We start from the raw sequence: 19,169 nt of genomic DNA on the forward strand, positions 1-19,169 counted from the left end.
ATTGAACCAAACGGAAATAACAAACTGAACATCGTTTTGATTTTTTTTTTTAGACATTTGATTCGGTCTAGTTTTCGGTCTGATTCAAAATATATGCCCACTGGCTTCATACATAGCTTAATCTCTAAACTTGTACACTTTTACCCATCTTAACGTTTCACCTATCGAACCTCTAAAAGTCTAAACTTGTTAAATAATTAAATTTGACCTCGGAAAAGTGTAGGTATCATTGTGTAGTTATTCCTATGAGTTGTATGGTAAAATGGAATGAATTCCACTATAAAATAAAAAAAGCACAGAACAGAGGCACGCATATCTATGACTCCTCACTTTGCTTTACAAACACAGAAACAAAACGCATCTTCTTCTTCATATAGTAAAGTGAAAAAGAAAAATCACTGATCAAACAAAGAAACTAAATTATCTATAATGGAAGCACCGCCACCACCACCACCACCAGCAGCCGCATTAGTAAGCGGAGTCATTTTAGACGAGTCCGTTTTATTAGACAACAATTCTGAAACCGCCACTCTCCGATCACCGGCTCTGTCCCTCCTCCGTAAACTCCGCCATTCCAACCTCCCTCACCTGGTACTTCACTTCACTTCACTTCATTTTTCCAACAATGCATGCAACTAACTAACTAATAACTTTATTATTTGCCGCAGGGGATTTCATATTCATCATCTCTGTCTCACGATAAGGTTAACCTGTTCCTGTTTTTAATGTTTGTTAAATTTGAAATTTGTTCGTTTTAGTTAGTGAAACTTAAATTTTATGATAATAGGTGAGCTTGCTTAAAAACACAGCAACTCAATACTCAATTGATTGCTTTATTTTGGACGGCTCTACTTGGACTTGGAGTGATCATAATGAAGGGAGTGTTTTATACGTCGTTACTAAGAGCAGCAAGGATACATTTAATCTTTTTAACAAATTGAATTGGATCATCATTGCTGTTGGTGAGGAATTTTCGCCTCATTTAGGCTCTCATTTTTTTTTTAAATTGTTGATAATGTTAGCTTTGTTATTCACTTTATGTGCTGAAATGTTACTTATCCAGATGCTAAGGGTGCTGTTGCTGATCCTTATGATAATTTGAAGACGCTGGGTATTAGTAGAGTGGAAGAGTTGTATTCTACTATTTGTTGCTTAAATAAAAAGGTTGGTGATAAAGTGGGTATTTCTTGTTTAAGCAATTCTGCTACTGTAAATTTTTATTAGGATAATGTCTGTGTTATGTACCAGAATTTTCGTGAATTTAAAGGTGTATGCGCACAAGTTTTCTTGTTTTGGAAAAGAGATCAGAAAGAATTGTGTTTTATTACGAAATCATGGATTTTAGATGTGTAGGGGAGGAGTAGGACTGTGCAGAGTTTACAATAAACTGCTATTGGAAAATTATTCCACCTTTATTTTGAACGAATTATCCAGCTAGATGGGAATGAAACTTTTACCTTATTCAAGATGATTGCATTCAGCTACATTATTTATTTTTATTTTAAAATTCAGTCACCATAATTTTTAAAAAATGCTTTACCTCATTGAAATTATTTTACTGTATCTTTTTGGTTTTCCGAATTTCAAACAGGCAATCGGCAAGGATGTTGTGACAGTTGGTTATATCATGAAGCCTTCCCGAGAAGAAGATTTTGCAAAGGTGAGATTGTGAGAAGTAGTAATGTTAGATATAGAAGAGCAAAGGGAAAGAAAAGGGTCTTAGATCTTGAGAAATATTAATATTAGATGCAGAAAAGTGAAGGGAAAGAAAGCTATGAAATGCCTGATTAGACTTTTACCTTGCTGTTCAGAACTTACTGGTTTTTGGTTTAAACCTAGAATTTAGATGCTATTAAGTTCTTTAACTTTCTAATGTAGTAAATATGGTGATTCTAGATTCTGATGTTACTGTAAAATAATTTTATGTAATTTATTTCTATTAGAAAAAAGATTGAGTCACGCTCTAGTTTTTGAATCATAAATATGCTCAGTTCTTCATTGCATTCAATTGCTAATGCAGTGTATTGAATGGTTCTTAGTGCGATTTTAACATGGCTGTAGTCTTTGTTTTATCTAGAACTTGAAGCCTTTTCTTTTGTCCTTGTTGTAGAGGGGTGCATTCCCCCTGTCTCCTACTCCAAATGGATTAATGTTTATGCCTCTCACATTTGAACTGCCTCTACCATCTCAACTGCAATATGTTGACATAATTCTACATAAAGCAACAGATGAAATACTCTCTCTTGAATTAAACAGCTCTACAGAATTCGCAAAGAGCATTACGTATACCACAGGCATGCAAGAATTAAAAAGGTAATTTTTCATAAAAGCTTTAAACAGTATCTACGGAGTATATATCAGCATGCTACTGCTTCTTGTCTCGGCATATTTTTCCTTCTACTGCTATTGCGTACTGCAATAAGACCTGCTTTACAATCTGCCTTATTATTACAGTAACACAACCAATAACTCCACCTTTTTATATTTGTGATGTATCATTTGCCAGTCTGCTGGATCAGTGTGCATTAGTGTTATGCATGAATTCTCAGATTAAGTTCATACTATCCAGGGTGGTCCTTTTTATGATTGTTGATACTCATACAGATACATGGAGCATCACGCCAGCTGTTTCGTGATCGACCCGCTTGAGAAAATATACCCTGTATTGGATCGGCTAAAAATTCAACAAATTCTTCTTGGGCTGGAGGATCTCCATACAGAAGGTCACCTTACAATCAGAGGACCCCATTTCCTAAAGGTCTTTTGATCAAAATGGTATTTATTTGTTAAGCTGATTGAGCATTCAAGGCTTACTGTCTGAATAGCTCTACTTGCTTTTGTTTTGACTCTTTTTCCCTTTTCGTGAAAAGACACGTGGCCTTTAGGAATTGCTGTGAATTTATCCATTGGACTGACTATTTGCCAGAATTCAAGAGAGTTTAATTGCATTCAACCTCTTTTGACTAACTAACTTGATATAGTAACCATGAATCATTTTTATAAGGGACAATGCTATTTTTAAGCTGGTCTCTTTTGCTAATCTGTGATCGTGTGCAACTCATTTTGATCTAAATGCTTGATGAGATTCCCTAAATGATTGAAACAGTAAAACTTTTACAAGGTTGGTATCGTTTATAATCTTTTCTGCAAATATGGGCGTGTCAATATTATTTTCGACAAAAGAGCTATACAGTTCCGTACTTTAGATTTGTTGTGGTTTAAAAATTTGAAATACGCAGATACTAGCTAGACATGAAATTTAACTGAGAAAATTTGAATCAGGAACTATAGTGATGTCGCATGAAATAAGATTGATGCTTGTTAATATTGGTAGATGACCAAGACTATATTTGCATCTTTAGCTTCTTTGCCCTTTCTTTTTCTTTTGTACTGTACTGTGGCTTATTAAAGTATTTCCATTTCCAATGAGAGATAGATTTTCTTGTTTAGTTCACTCTCAGGCTTATCAATACACTTGAAATATGTTTGCTAGACCTCGAGCAAATATCATCAGAAGCTTATCATATTCAGATAAGCTTTTAATTATAAATAAAGTAACTGTAACAGACCAAAATGAGCTAGATGACCTTCTAATCAAAGAAAGCATGTTAACATGGATACTTTTGTTTTTTTACCTTTTAAATGTTGGTGTACTTAAGAGTATGGTAACTATCAACATTATTTATCTAGACTTGTTTTGGTGTTTCCTCTATTCTTTTATGTTTTGATTATTGTGGCAACTGCCAACATATTAGTTTAGCTAGGACTATAGGAAAAACTAGGGAAACACTCTTCGGTGTGCATTTTAACAATGAAGATTAAGTTAAATCATAATGATATTGTGAAGATCTTTTCCATTTTTGTCTCAACTGTAGTTACACCTGGAATTTAAATGTGCAGGTTGATGATTTTAATGAGCCAGATTTGATTCGGAGGTTGTCAGAAGCTAAACTGTCTCTTCCAAGTATAGTCAAACCTCAGATTGCATGTGGGGTAGCTGATGCCCACAGTATGGTAAGGAATGTTTTGGCATTAAGAGGGAACCAATACAGCAGCTAAACAAGATTTAGGATTTTTTTTCACTTAAATGCTATACTTTTTCTTCTGAGACTACTCTTCTAGTCTCCGTATGATTCTGCTCTTAACTAATTTCTTCCTGATACCCTACTGATCTGTAATTTGTCGATTTATGCTTATGAGGAAATACTTTTTTTTTTGGTGGAGTATTAATCCTGATTACTGAATCCCAAAGGTTTCTAGTTAACTTGTTTTAATTTCATATAGAATAAAAGAAGAAGAATCCAGACTTCTTAGACATGAAGCTTTAATTAAAAAGTTTGAAACACTTGCAATTTCTATCTCGCATGCTTTCATAAGATATTGTCCAAATGTTAGTATGCATGTCAAATAGGATATGTTTTTTTTTTATGATGTAGAGGACATGTTGTGTTAGTTGCTAAAATAAAACAAAATAGGAGACCAGCAGAAGTACCTCTTCTTTGATACTTTTATCTCTAAGCGAAATTTTCGTGGTCGATTATCTAATTTTCCAGTCCCTTTGTTTGTTATATACTTTAATGAGCCTGATGGCCAATTGTTTCTTTATGAGGATATGCACATTTTTTCTAACACTGATATATATGCTCAAATCTGCTTAATGTCTTTCACAAAAAGAGCAACTACTCCTTGAGTGTTGCCACTTTTGGGTATATGAAAGATGGTGTATCTGGTGTTCCAGTTAAGAACCTTAGCAATTGAAAGTGGGTCCTTTGTGGATGTTTGTAATTTTACATAGAATAGCTGATAGTAGTATCCTGATATTGCTTTTCTCTGTGTTAAAGTGACTAATATGCATGTTGCAGGCAATTGTCTTTAGGGTTGAAGATTTTAAGGATTTAAGTGTTCCTCTTCCAGCAATTGTTCAGGTAAGCACCAAAACATGGCTGATTGCCTCAACACTCATTAAACTTCAGTACAGTCCTAATTAAATGTGATCACAAATATTATTATGTTATAATTTTGTCATCTAACTTTATTTTATTGTATTATCTTTGTTCAGACGTATCTCTCTCTGAAATCTTAAATGGCTTTACCTTTTTTTGTTTAAATTTCTCTTTGGAGGGTCATTGCTCACTAGCTAAACCTTTTAATGTGAAATCACATTGAATTACTGGAGACATGTCACTTAAAGTAGGTCAACTGCAACAAAATTAAAATTACTAATAAATTTATTAAAACTGATATATTCTGATTGTAGTGGTAATTTGGTATTAATGTGAAGTTTGGTGATACCATTACATTTTGTCCCAGAAGAAGTAATCTTCAGTAGTTCTGCTGTAACTTATTCTATTTTCACTAATGCGATAGATTTTTATATATTTGTCTTAATTTGGACTGATTTTTAAATGGAAAAATGTATTTTATCCAATCTTTACATTTTGTTCATGATAATACTGGCTTTGGAATTATGGGCTGCTGCATTTGGATATCATGTATTTCTGCTTTATATTGTTTTTGAAGTTGATAATTAAATGTTTATTGGAATTGAGAGGTTGCTTAATGTTTAATGAACTCTATTAATATTTCCCTAAGCATGGATACCCTGAAGACTAATAATTCACAACTCTCAAATCACAATTGATTAAAGCCTGTAATTGCCAGCATGAAGATTTTGTACGACTGATATCTTGTTTTGGAGTCCACCGTAATTTCTTTTCTAGGTTTGCCAAAGATACAAGATTGTGTACAGGAACATCCAGAACTTGTTTTCCGAGCAAAATTCTTCATACTCATTGACATTTTTCTTTTTGACCTAGATAACATGACTTAATATAATTGATTTATGCCCTAAATATGATTGCTTTAAGTACCTGCCTTATTGTTATGCTGACATGTGGATTATCATGTTTGTCCTTGAACTCAGTGCTAGAATTTATTGACATTGCAGGAATATGTAGATCATTCATCGACCTTGTTCAAGATATATGTCTTGGGTGAGAAAGTTTTCTATGCTGTTAAAAAGTCTACGCCAAATATTGATATCTTGATAAAATCTTCTGAATCAAATGGGATTGGACCTTTACTATTTGACAGGTAGCATGTGTTTCCCTTTCTTCAGTTTTTCTTTTTGTTTGTTTAAATTGCGATCAAAGGTTCATGTCCCGACTCATTAACACTATTCGCAATACTACAGCTTAAAATCTCTTCCTACTAGCACTGAGAATTCTCTTTCAGCGACTCATCAATTTGATTTTGCTCTAGTCACTGATGCTGCAAAGTGGCTTGCAAGAAAACTTGATCTTACAGTATTCGGTTTTGATATTGTTGTAAGTAGTGCTTTTCTTGACTTTATATCCAGGGTATTCTGTGTATATATATAGATAAATCTGTTATCAAAAGAATTGTTGTTTAAATAGGCTAAGCTTGGAACGTTTATCAAATATGTTATCAAAAGAATTGTTGTTTAAGCCCTTCTACAATTAAAGAGATATTTTCTTTCTTGGGGCATCATCAGTCTGCATTAAGTTGTCAAATTTTTGCATACACAGCACACCATATAAATGTCATAAATAAGTATTTCAGACATTTCTGTTTTTCTGGTGAAATCTTCTTTTAGTTATTTTTTTAATAAATTACATCACAAAGATGAACTGCTGATATTAGTGTCACTTGCCCGATTAAGTGTCTCCACCACTCTGCAAGAGGAGAACTGTGATTGTACTATTTTACCATTGCAACATCCATGCCGCATAGCATAAGGTCAATTTATACTCATAAAGCATAAAACTCAAACTTAAAGTATTGTTTTAGGGAGTGCCATTGAGATTTGGTTTGGTGCTACCTGTTAAATAGGTCTGCTATCAGCCCACTAGCATGGACATTTTTACACCTATTTGGCTGATTAACTACCTCATTTTGTGTTTTTTGTGCTATGATGATGATGATGAAGGATTATTAGATTCTGTTTGAGATACAAGAACCATAGTCGGAACCTCACCTATAAGTTTTACATGACATCAAACTTTTTATGATTGAGAAGTATAAAGTACGACCCTTGATGAATCCCATCTGTTACATAAATATTTTACATCCTCCTATGACTTGTGTTACAATTTCAGGTAGAGGAACACACTCATGACCATGTGATTGTGGATGTAAATTATCTGCCATCATTCAAGGAAGTACCCGATGATGTGTCCATTCCCGCCTTTTGGGATGCAATCAAAAACAAGTTTGAATCAAGACGAGACAAGAAATAGGTATATTTTTATTGATCATTGGTCATTGATCTCGACATGAATTGAAACTACTAAACTTTTATGAGTTCCATTTTCCTTAGTTTCCTGGTTACACTATTGAAACAAATTCTACATTCGCTATTTCTGTTAGTACTATCTTAATAATTAATTATTCAGAAGTGTGTAATGGTAGGAGTTCTTCCATCTTATCACATGTAGGCATTGATATCACTACACTAGAACAAGAACACAGACATTGCAATCAAGAATGTACATTAGTTAGTAGGAAATGTTAAACACTTGAATGTGTATAGCTTGATGAAAATTAGGGTATAAGCAGAAGCATGATCTGGCAAAACACATTTAGGGGCCGTTTGGTTCGCCATAAAAAGGGAGGAATGGGAATGGATATTGGAATGATTCCTATTGTTTGTGTTTGTTTTGTCAAATTGTAGTAAGGAATGGGTATGTGATTACCCCCACAATGGGAATCATCCATTCCTCCTTACCCCATGGGAATGGAGTTTTGGGAATGAGAATCAAAATTTTACAAAATATTTTAATAATAAATAATAGATATATAATTATTAAAAAACTATTTTTAAATATTTATTTTAAAAAATATACTAAAATAATAAAAAAAAAATATTTTTTTTAAAAATGATTTTTTAATTTTTTTAGAAAATATGTTTTTAATTTTTTTTTAAAATAATTTTTTAAAATAATTTTTTTAATTTTTTCGATTTTTTTTTTTAAATATTCTTTTTTTTTTAATTTTTTTAAATTCTTTTTTAAAATAATTTTGTTTTTTATATAAAAAAATATTTAGAATAAGTATTTTTAATAAATAATAAATAATTTTTTTATTAAACTTTATCCATTCCCATTCCTACACTAATTTTGAACCAAACAAAAAATGAAAACAATCATTACAATTCCCATTCCTTCTCATTCCGATTTCCATTTCGATTTCTATTTCCAACCTTGAACCAAACGGCCCCTTAATTCATGCACCTTTATTTGTCAAAACTACTTGCACCTCTATTGTTGTTATAATTGGGTCCTTGAAAGAGCACTTAACTATTGAGACGAAGAAGAAAAGTGCGCGTGTGATATGAATTATGTTAGCTGCAAAATAAACTATAAACTTTAGCATGTTTTATAATCTTAATATAAATTTTTAATTTTGACAATTTAAAATACAAAATATTAAATATTAAACAATTTGGAACTCTAAACAAATACTTGATAACAAAATATTGATAAGGATGTCGAAATATATGCTATTATACCAATGTTTTAGCATTCGTATCACCATTTTTAACCATTTTTAATTGAAAATATATTACGTGTTCCGGATTGTAGAGAAAAAGTATTTTGTGTTCTTAAAATAGAAAGTCCATGTTTATATTATAAAATATGCAAAAATTCATAATTTATTTTATAATTGCTTAATATATAAATTTTGGTCAATTCGGTTGAATCAAACTTTTCAAGAGCTGTAATCGAACAAAATTTTATTTGAAAATTTTAGCTTAGTTTATTTGAAATAATTCGGTCAAATTAATTTGATCTTGATCGAATACCGTGTATTCCTCATACACATTTACTTGTCGGAAAAGAAAATAAATAAATAATTAAAATTGATGAAGTCCCTTATAAGTTAATCGGGACATATGGTATTAAATTTTATTTGCAGAATAAAATCCAAATTACATATATTCTTTAAAGAAAGTAGTTCTTTTTTATTTTTCATCAGTCACCATATTTTTGTCCAATATCATGACTAATACCATTAAGCAAACCAATGGAAAAAAATTATAAAAATCATCAACAAAAAGAATAGTTATAGAAGAAGTTGAGTAAGTTTTCATTAAAAAAACACTAATCACTACACTAATTATAAAAATTCCCATCCAAAATCTATAATATCAATGATTCTGTGACCAATAAATTCGACACAAAATTTGATCATCACAAGTTCACAACTAAATATGAATCTTAACCCATTAGCATGCATCAAAACCAAAAGAAAAGAAGTAATAATTAGGCAGAATACAATTTTAAAAAGGTCTAATTACTTAAAAAAACCTCACCTTATAACATTTTTTTCGTTTATACCCTCACGTAGAAAAAAGTTCATTTGTACCCTTTTTTGATTTTTCGTTTTCATCTCTACCCTAAAATTTAAATTTTTGACAATTAAATTAATTAAAGGATGAAAACATTATAAATGATTAATAATATTAATGTTTAATTAGAATATAAGTTAAATATAAAGGATCATTTTGAATATTTTTCCAAATAAAAAGAGGTCAAATTAGCTCTTTAGGATAGAGACGAAAATAAAAAATTAAAAAAAGGGTACAAATGAACTTTTTCCTAGGTCAGGGTATAAACGAATAAATGTTACAAGGTGGGATTTTTTTAAATAATTAAACCTTTAAAAAATATGTATTTTATTAGTATAATCTAATAAAGATAATAAAATTATATTTTTCAGTCTTATATAAATATTAACATTCTTTAAAAATTATCTATAAAGTGGATACTTATGCTCTAATAGGACCATGCATCTTGGTCATCGAACCGAATTAATCAAATTAATTTTTTTGTAATCAAATTATATACAAATTGAGAAAATTGTGGACCGTGAAATGATCCAAAACTCTAAATTTTTCAAAATTTTCAACCGTAATTGAAGTTAATTAAATCGAAATTAAAGTTTCAATTTACTTTTATTCGTCGGGTTACTTCTGTTAATACCCTCTACATGCATCCGCTCTATATAAATTCAGATATTAAAAGTATATTTTACAGGTTGTTCGCATTAAGTACGTATTATTTAACAGGTTTTCAATTGTTAGCTTAGCTTGTCTTGATTAAAATACACACAAGCATGACAATAATTGAAAAGTCGGTCCATTTAATGAATAAAAAAATCCGAAACTAAACTTTTGATGTCGTTTAATACAGGGACGGTGAACACTCCTAAACTCAGAACTGAGCCGGGTTGGGCAGTTCAGTAACCCACTTCACAGTCCAAAGTAGAGCCCACAATTGAATGTAAAAAAAACAAGTATAAATGGAAGAGTATGTTGATCTCCAGAAACCGAGAAATCCTCTCCAATTTGTCTCTTCGCCCTCGCCAAGGGCTCCTCCCTGTCACTCCCACCTCAATCTAAACCCTAAATCCCTCTCAAACTCTATCCAATTTTATTCATAATTATATGACTATGGCACCTCTAGAACATGAACTTGAATCTCTACCACAAACCCTAGATCAATCCTCATCTTCTTCGTCGTCTTCTTCTTCAGATCCGTCGCTTTCTCGTAATGTATCCTTCAGTAAACTCAACGCTAAGGCTCCCGCGTTTGTCCCCACGCGCCCCCCTCAACAGCCGCAACCTCCGCCGACGACCACCACTGCTACTCGAGTTGCCGTGATTCCTCCACCACCGCCCCCGGGTGTGATGCATGTTTATCCTCCTCCGCCTCCTTCGCAGTTCCATATTCCTGTTCCTCGCGTGATGCCGGTCCAAAATCACCATCCTCGTCATCATAACCCTAATCACCACCACCACCAGCATCATAATCAGCAGCAGTATGTTCCGGTGAGGAATCATAATAATCATGGTAATAATAGTCAGTACGTGGCAGTTCAGTATCAGGGGAATCATAATCAAAATCAAAATCAAAATCATCATTATGTGAAGAAGGCGCAACTAGAGGAAGAGGTGGAGTCCACTGCTACTCCTTCCGCCAAGAAGGAAGTAGCGGCAGCTGATCATGTGAATAAAACTGATAAGAACGGAAATGGGATGTCTGATGATGCTATGCAGAAACTTTTAAGTCAGGTCAGTGATTTTTTTTAATTATTAGTTTTAGGTTCTATAAGTTTGTTAACATTCTTAAGTTAATTTGAGGAAATCTAGTAAAAATAGTATGAATGAAAATATTGAACTGGCTGATGTACAAGTTAGCTTTATCATGTTCTGGACGTATTTATTGGGAAGTGGAAACACGTAAGCTACTTGGGCATGCCCTTGGGCTCTGCAGACCAGGCGAATATATGCATATAATAGGTTAACTAAGATGACAAAATATGATACTTATCTTAAATCTTTTAGCTTGCATCTGGTGCTTGGGTGAATGGGTGGTTTGTATTTGCTTTTAGGATCCTGTACATATGAAAGATTTCTTTTTCATGATAAGTATTGGGGAGCTACATGGAAATTTTGATTTGTAAGTATATCTTTTTTTGTTGGTGGTGGTGCTGTTTCTTTTGCTAAATTTGTGGTCCTTTCATTAGGAGATATTTTTCTGGATACTTGTTGATTGACACAAAATGTAGCACAATATTTTCGTCGTTTTTGTGTGATTGGTCTTTTGGCCACCATGCTCACCGTAGAAACAACTGCTGCCTGAGTTTGAGTATCTTCAAAGCTGTAAAATGGGAAACTTGAAACTTTTAGATACCCATTAGTTTGTCATCTGGCTTTTATCGCACATAGATCTACTGTCTGCTCATAGGCTCGGGACTCAGGTATCCAAAATTATGGGAAGAAACTTGTGAAGTTTCAAGGAAATAGTATAGATTACTAACCAAAATTTGTTCGGAAAGATAACGGGTTTGTAGCATGTAATTAATTAATTCATCTATACTATTTATTATTCAATTTAATTTATACATTGTATAGTCAAAAGAAACATTTGAGTAAATTCTGTCCCATGTTCTATTAAGGGCATTGAAATTGCATATGCTTATCACATTTTGATAAAAAAACAAATTAGGCTGTAGCTGATGCTAGGAAAATGGAGTAGAAAAACTGCCCTTATTTAAAAAACTGTCATGCTTTGTATGCATTGCTAAGATAGAATCCTTTTCTTCTTGATTAATAATCTTAAGAAGGTTTGCAGTCAGTTTTTGCCTGGTAACTATTTGGGTCTTAAGCTTATTTTTTAAGTGTTTTTTATTTTCTAAATGGCAATGAAGGAGTCTTAGACTCGGTCGATGTCTTACCAAGAAAATAATCACCAAGTTACATCGTTTAATTTATAGCTTCATTGTCAAAAGTAAAAAAATTGAAATGTAGCTCCTAGAACTGGATTAATCGCAAGTGTTTGTTTATTTGCTTTAGCATGAAGAATAATCTTTAAAAATTACATTGCCTGTTCGCTTAACTCCTCTATAGAAAAGGTAAAAACATCTGAGCCATGCAAAATGGTACATGTTATTGCTCTTTTACGTGGACTGTAGTTTTAGTAACTCTCTGTATGAGCATAATTTGAACATGCTTTCTTTGTTCCTGACCGCTTCCAGTTTGTAAATGAAACAAAAAGAATACTGTATTATCATTATTTTGAATGAAAGGGTTGAGAACGGATTTAGTTCTTCAATGCATTCACTTGAGGGTCAATTAAGAAGTATAGGTACTGCTGTAGTATTTATTATGTGCAACAACCTCTCTAAAATTGCTTAGAATAGTCAGCTATCTTTTTTGAAAATTAAGGTTGCCATGTGTTTTAATGATTTATGAAAGGCTCAACCATAAAAAATATCCCACCTTTTCAATTTTTTTCGTTTATGGCCCAAATTTTACAATCTTCAATTGTAGCCCATTTTTCAATTTCAATTATAGCCATTTGTTCAAATTTGAGTGGAAAAAGATTCAATATACACTTTATGTTTGGAATTTTTGATGGTAAAAGGATAAATTATAATAGGTCTAATGTCTTAAAAACCCCCGACCTTTTAGCCCCTTTTCAATCATACCCTGACGTTGAAAATTTGTCAATTTTACCCTATTTTGCATTTTTGTGTTTCAATTGTACCCTGAAAAATTAAATTAACGTCTTTTTCGTTTGGAATTTTTTTTTAAACATTCTCCATGTCTAGCATATATTAATTGTACGTTTTTAAAATTTATTTAAATTTAGTTAAATTAATTAAGAATTTAAGTTAGTGTTGATATGATTATGGGTTTTAGTTAGTTTTTAAAAATAAAGGACTTATTTGTACTTTTTTGAATAAAAAAGAATTTAATTTCATGTTTAAATTTAGTTAATTGAATGATTTCATCATTTAAGTTAAAAAATTAACAAAAATTAAAAAATTGGGGTACAATTGAAAACGGAAAATTTAAAAGTGGGTAAAATTGACAAATTTTCAACGTCGGGGTGGAATTGAAAAAAAATTAAAGGTGAGGGTTTTTTGAGTGATTAGGCCATTATAATAATATGAAGGGCATATTTAAAATTTTTTCCGCTTCTATTTGAACAAATTGTTATAGTTGCAACTGAAAAATGAGAAATTGACTAAAATTGAAAATTTTGAAACTTTGGGCCATAAACAAAAAAATAAAAAAGATGGGGTATTTTTGGATGATTAAGACTTTATATAATGGTATGTAATGCCTTTCTAAGAGAGGTTTGTGTCATTGACTCATTGTGAAATAGATTTTTGGTTCCGAAAAAATAAAATAGATCTTGGTTGGTGAAAGGAAAAGGGTAAGCTGCCGAGACAGTACTTTGTATTCCTTGTTTTACAGTACAACTCCCCATCTGTTACTGTAAGATTCTTAAATATTTGAAGCATGTATGGATTATTAGCTAATGAATACCTGGAAATTTTACTTGCTATTAAATGTAAAAACAGAGTACTTGCTGTTTTGTCTTCATTTGTGGTTTTCACATCTAATGTTTCACTTCAGTATTCAAAACATTACCCTTTGTGCTCTTGTAAATTATATTTTTCAATTTTTTTGCTCTTTCCTTATGAAATTTGTAATGTTTACAGGTGGAGTATTATTTCAGTGATTTAAATTTGGCAACTACTGACCACTTGATGAGGTTTATTAACAAGGACCCTGAAGGATATGGTAACAGTCTGCATTCTAGTCCTTTACTTTTCTTTGCTTTCCAACCTTTTTTCTTCTATCTTTGCTTTCCAGTATTTTTTAATTCTACTACAGCTACAGTGTTTTGGCTGTCTATGCTTAGAGACACTTTCTGTTTGCTTTCTAGTTCTGTTGTGATATGATGTGTATGCGCATAAAATCTTAGTAGGTAACTAGGTATTGCTTTTCTTAAGCATGAATGCCTTCCCATGATAGTTTGTTCAATCTTTAGCTTTTAATTGTGCCTTTTAATGTTCATATTGTGGAAGGAACCAACGATTATGATCAAGATACTGTAGAACACATTTATATTCACACACACACACACACATCAAGGAACTAAAGTTTCATTTGTTCCTTTAACTTACTGTCATTTGTTAAGCTCCAAATGAATGAATCATATGATATCTCCTTTCCCGATGTTCTGATTGGATTGTCTCTTTGTAAATGCATCTGATTCTTGTATTTTCTTCATTTTTTTATATAACTATGCTCTGTGTATGCAATTGTTATAGAAGCTGTACTTTGCCTTTAGAATTTGAATTTTGTTAACTAATTTGTTTCTTGTAAAAAAGATGTTAACATACTCTTTTTTTTTTATTCCTTTTCATACCACAAGAACTTAGAAATATGGTTCTTTAAAAGAAATTTTGTCTATTACATCAAGAAATAGATGGCTGCCCAATTGTCATTTGAAAATTAGTTGTTGTCTTTTACTTTTCAGTCCATTCTAATTCTTTCTGTTTGGTTTTAGTGCCAATATCCATTGTTGCTTCCTTTAAGAAGGTCAAAGCTGCCATAAACAGTAATTCTCATCTTGCTTCCATTCTGCGGAACTCATCAAAGCTTGTAAGCTTGTACAATGTTTGCTGCTTCAAGTACATTTTCTTTAATGTTACCTGCTATTATAATTCCAGGTGTTCTTATTAACCTTCGCACTTTTGTCAACTCAGGTAGTTAGTGAAGATGGAAAGAGGGTGAGACGGCAACATCCCTTTACAGAGTCGGATGTTGAAGAGTTGCAAGTAAGTTTTTTTGTCAATTCATTTTACCCATTTTTTGTTTTCTATGTTACATAGTCTCAGGTGTAGTGTCCAATATATATATGTACACAAACACACGCACATATATATATACATACAGACACATGTATATGGCTGAATCACTGAAAAATACCCTATCTTTTTGATTTTTTCCGTTTATGGCCGCATCTTTCAAAATCTTCAGTTTTGGCTCATTTTTCAATTTTTACTTTCAATTGTAGCCAATTGTTCAAATAGAAGTGGAAAAAAGTTCAAATATGTTGTTTATATTATTTCATATTATTTCAATTTGTATTTCTATCATAATAAATTTTAAAAATGAAGTAATATGAGAGGTTTATTTGAACCTTTTCCCGCTCCAGTTTGCACAATTATTGAAGATTTTGAAAGATGCGGCCATAAACGAAAAAAAATCAAAAAGATGGGGTACTTTTGAGTGATTAACCCTACATATATATGTATACACATACACACACACAGGTATATATCATCGGACGTTAACTTTCTAAATTGAAAATACAGGGATATGGATCCAAAATAGGACACGTGTACTTAGATACATTCCTATGTCCCTTCAATCTTTATAACTCTTCTCTTCTTAGCAGTCCACTCCCCTTCTTCCTTATGTTTATATGCCCCTTCTCTTCTTAGCAATCCATTTCCCTTCTTTTATCTCTTGAAGTGTGCAACTGAAATTTAGAGAGAACATTATCTGTTTCTTGCATCCTTAATCCTCATTTTGGAGTTATAACAAGATCTTGTTTTATCTGTATCTTAGTCTCGCATAGTGTTTGCTGAAAATTTACCTGAAGATCATTGTCACCAAAACCTCATGAAGATTTTTTCTGCCGTTGGGAGGTACTGAGACGATTCTATATAAGATTTTATATAGTTAAGTTTCTCTTTTATTTAAATGTAGATATCTAATACTGATTACTTATTCAGTGTGAAGACAATCCGCACATGCCCCCCTCAAACTTCTGGCAGCGGAGCCTCTTCAGCATCCAGATCAGCTAAAGGCGAGGGAATGCATTTCAGTAACAAGGTACATTCCATTGGAAGCTCATGCACATTAGGGAAAACGGGAAATGACTATTTGGCAAAATGGATAGCCAATAGTTAACTTGAGTTGCAAATCAGAAAATATGAATAGGAAGAATGAAGCTAGCATTTAAATCTTGTCAAGCATGGTCGTGTACAATTTTCAGCTGCTATAATTAAACAGTGTTTCTTATGCTTGGAATGTAACTTTTGTTTATCCTATTATCAGATTTGCTTTGGTTTATTGTGAGACAAGGTGGTCCTTCTGGACTATACATGAGATCAATGCATCAGGGGTTTCTTGATTGATATTCAATCTGCTTTGAGAGTGTACTTGTTTAGCTTGCTATCCTGTTCTTTTTTTTCCCCTTTGGATAGCTATGTGCTGATGTATTCAGGAGGATCTTTGGTCCTCCATGGTATATTCTCCTTCTGTCCTCGATGAAGTTCAGATAACTTCTATTATTGTTTTGCTAGGAAAAATATTTAATGCTTTTAATAATTTGTCAATTCATTTATGAGGTCATACGTCATAGTCTTCTACTTTTTCAGAAGCTCAAATGTTTTTTATCTGACACTGATTTTTATACTCATTTCAGTATTGTGGTGCACATCTAATATTCTCTGTTTTATGCGTGTAGTTGCATGCATTTGTGGAATACGAGTCGGTTGAGATAGCTGAGAAAGCAGTAAGTGTTACTTTTTTCTTCTATTAGAGGAAGCTCATCTTTCAAATCCCATTCCCTTCTAGAGAAGTTGATTGATTAAATGTATATTCTACTCTGCAGGTAGCAGAGCTAAATGATGAGGAGAATTGGAGGAGTGGTCTTAGGGTTCGATTAATGTTAAAACGTGTGGTATGTGCGTAAATCAAATTAATTCTTCTTCATTGCTTGCGTATATACATGTGTCCATGCTCTTGGTCATTTTGGCGGGTTGCAAAGTTATCTAATTTTTGGAGTTATTGGTTTACTTCTGTCACGTTTAGTCAAAACCTACTCAAGCACGAGGAAATAAAGGGCATGATGGCCAAGGAAAGTCTGGGGAAGAAGATGTTTCGACATCTGAGCAAACACCAAATGAAAAACATAATGAAGATCCTCCGCAACTGAATGATGTTCATGCACATGAGCTTACTGTAAGCGCTGGCTGTTTCCAATTGAATGCTTCACCTTTTAGATGCAGTTATAAGCTGATTTGTGTGATTGAAGCTTACTCATAAAGATTAAAATTCTCTAAATTTGCATCTGGATTTTCTTCCACTTTACTCTGCGCAAGTTAAAAAACTGAAAAGAAACTTCACAACAAATGTTGCTAATATTTCATTCTACGCATTCTCTTTAATAAAAAAATTAACTGTTTCTATTTTACGAGAAGGTATAAAGTTAAGAAGCATGGCTCCTTTTCTGTCATGTGCATTGTTAAAAACAGTACATCGGCTGATCTTTGTTGCACTAAACGATTTTCTTGTCTGGATTGTCATCATTTGATTGGGCAGGGAGAGGATCTGGCTAATGACAAGGAAAGTCCACAGAAAAAGGGGCGGAATCGAGGACGAGGAAAGGGACGTGGGAGGGGCCAGCACCACCATAACAACCGTGGGAATCACATAGGAACCCCCCCTTCAAATAATCCAATATATAATGAACAGCCATCTATACCGAAGCAACAACCTCCTGGACCTCGTATGCCAGATGGCACTAGAGGATTTGCTATGGGTCGCGGGAAGCCAGTTGCTGTTAATACTGCATGACATGTGTTACTCTGGGTAAGTAATTCTTCTACGAAATGGTTTGGATGGCAGGGTTTTACAAAGGGCTGTCAATCTGAAGTAGTAACAAAGGGTTGGGTAGAATATTTAATGTCTTGTATTTGTGTAAGGAGTTGAAGGACAAAACTCTTTTCTTATATTATATTACTGTCTTTAGCTGTATGATGTAGAAACAAGAAGAATATGAAAACCCTTGAGAGGGAAAAGTACGAGAAAAAAAATGAAAAATACTTATATACATATATTGCTGCCTAGACTTTTTAACATTACATACACAAATTGTTAATCATTTATCGACTCTAAAAATGATGATTTTATAATTTCATCACAAGCTTGACTTTTTTTTCCTTTCAAAGCAGCAGATTTTGAGCTAGTAGAAATGATAAAAAAAATCCACATGATTGATTTAAATCAAAAGTTACTCGAGCCCTAACCTCTTTGGACCCTAATATTCTGTTGTTTATGTGGTACTTAATCATCCTAGTACTCCAAATACTAAACAGACTGATGTCAATTTTGATGAGAAAATATAAAAAACATGGAAATCAATACCTCTAAAATTGAACCTCTTGATATTAACCATTGTTCTTGTAATAGCCAGGATATGAAGCCCTTGTAGAAGCTTGATTTTCTGGTTCATGATCTCCAAGAAATTGCTTAATCAAGATGTGTTTTTATATCTTGTTTTTGGTCTGTCGTGTAACAAAAGAAGCTCATGATTTATGAATTATGAATATAATATTTCTGTCAAAAAAATAATTATGAATATAATATAAAAAAATATTACTTATTTTAGTAAATTTGTACCAATATTATAGATCCAATGTATAATTTAACTTTTTTATTAATTCACTTTATTTTAGACATAAGTAGCAATTTGCCCCCTCAACTTATAAACAATGGGCAATTTACACATAAATTAACTTTGTGGGCAAATTAATCACGAACTTGTTAATTATGGGCAATTAATCCCATCTTGTCAATTTGTCCCCTCAACTTGTAAGCTAATTGTTCCCTAAATTGACAATTTACCCCTTCAACTTGTAAACTAATTTGTCCAAATGGAGTTAATTTTCTATAATTACCAAGTTCGTGATTAATTTGTCCACAAAGTTAATTTATGTGTTAATTGCTCATTGCTTACAAGTTGAGGGGGTAAATTTCCACTCAAGTCCTT

At 32.5% G+C, this 19,169-nt stretch overlaps 2 protein-coding genes across 2 annotated transcripts; both read left to right on the forward strand.

The window, feature by feature from the left end:
• The first annotated feature begins 326 nt into the window (after nt 1-326).
• On the forward strand, nt 327-7,520 carry LOC126653804 (inositol 1,3,4-trisphosphate 5/6-kinase 4). Its single transcript, XM_050347741.2, has 12 exons — nt 327-591; nt 669-704; nt 788-962; nt 1,064-1,164; nt 1,592-1,660; nt 2,111-2,313; nt 2,605-2,758; nt 3,901-4,014; nt 4,863-4,925; nt 5,948-6,093; nt 6,194-6,326; nt 7,119-7,520. The coding sequence occupies exons 1-12, from the start codon at nt 430-432 to the stop codon at nt 7,257-7,259; spliced, it is 1,497 nt and encodes a 498-aa protein (XP_050203698.1). The 5' UTR covers nt 327-429; the 3' UTR covers nt 7,260-7,520.
• Nucleotides 7,521-10,347: 2,827 nt separating this feature from the next.
• Nucleotides 10,348-18,261, forward strand: LOC126687259 (la-related protein 6B). The gene is made up of 10 exons (XM_050381752.2): nt 10,348-11,095; nt 14,038-14,119; nt 14,892-14,986; nt 15,091-15,162; nt 15,959-16,038; nt 16,126-16,225; nt 16,863-16,910; nt 17,010-17,078; nt 17,210-17,359; nt 17,720-18,261. Exons 1-10 carry the CDS (start codon nt 10,469-10,471, stop codon nt 17,972-17,974), a joined length of 1,578 nt encoding a protein of 525 aa, XP_050237709.1. The 5' UTR covers nt 10,348-10,468; the 3' UTR covers nt 17,975-18,261.
• The last annotated feature ends 908 nt before the right edge of the window (nt 18,262-19,169 follow it).

The sequence above is a fragment of the Mercurialis annua genome, linkage group LG6 (assembly GCF_937616625.2).
Source record: "Mercurialis annua linkage group LG6, ddMerAnnu1.2, whole genome shotgun sequence".
In the NCBI taxonomy this organism is placed as follows: domain Eukaryota; kingdom Viridiplantae; phylum Streptophyta; class Magnoliopsida; order Malpighiales; family Euphorbiaceae; genus Mercurialis; species Mercurialis annua.

Coding starts and splice junctions, on each gene's coding strand:
- LOC126653804 (XM_050347741.2), top strand. CDS start 430: ATGGAAGCACCGCCACCACCACCACCACCAGCAGCCGCATTAGTAAGC. Junction 1,661..2,110: donor GAGAAGAAGATTTTGCAAAG/GTGAGATTGTGA, acceptor TCCTTGTTGTAG/AGGGGTGCATTCCCCCTGTC. Junction 6,094..6,193: donor GGACCTTTACTATTTGACAG/GTAGCATGTGTT, acceptor GCAATACTACAG/CTTAAAATCTCTTCCTACTA.
- LOC126687259 (XM_050381752.2), top strand. CDS start 10,469: ATGACTATGGCACCTCTAGAACATGAACTTGAATCTCTACCACAAACC. Junction 11,096..14,037: donor TGCAGAAACTTTTAAGTCAG/GTCAGTGATTTT, acceptor TAATGTTTACAG/GTGGAGTATTATTTCAGTGA. Junction 17,360..17,719: donor TTCATGCACATGAGCTTACT/GTAAGCGCTGGC, acceptor TTGATTGGGCAG/GGAGAGGATCTGGCTAATGA.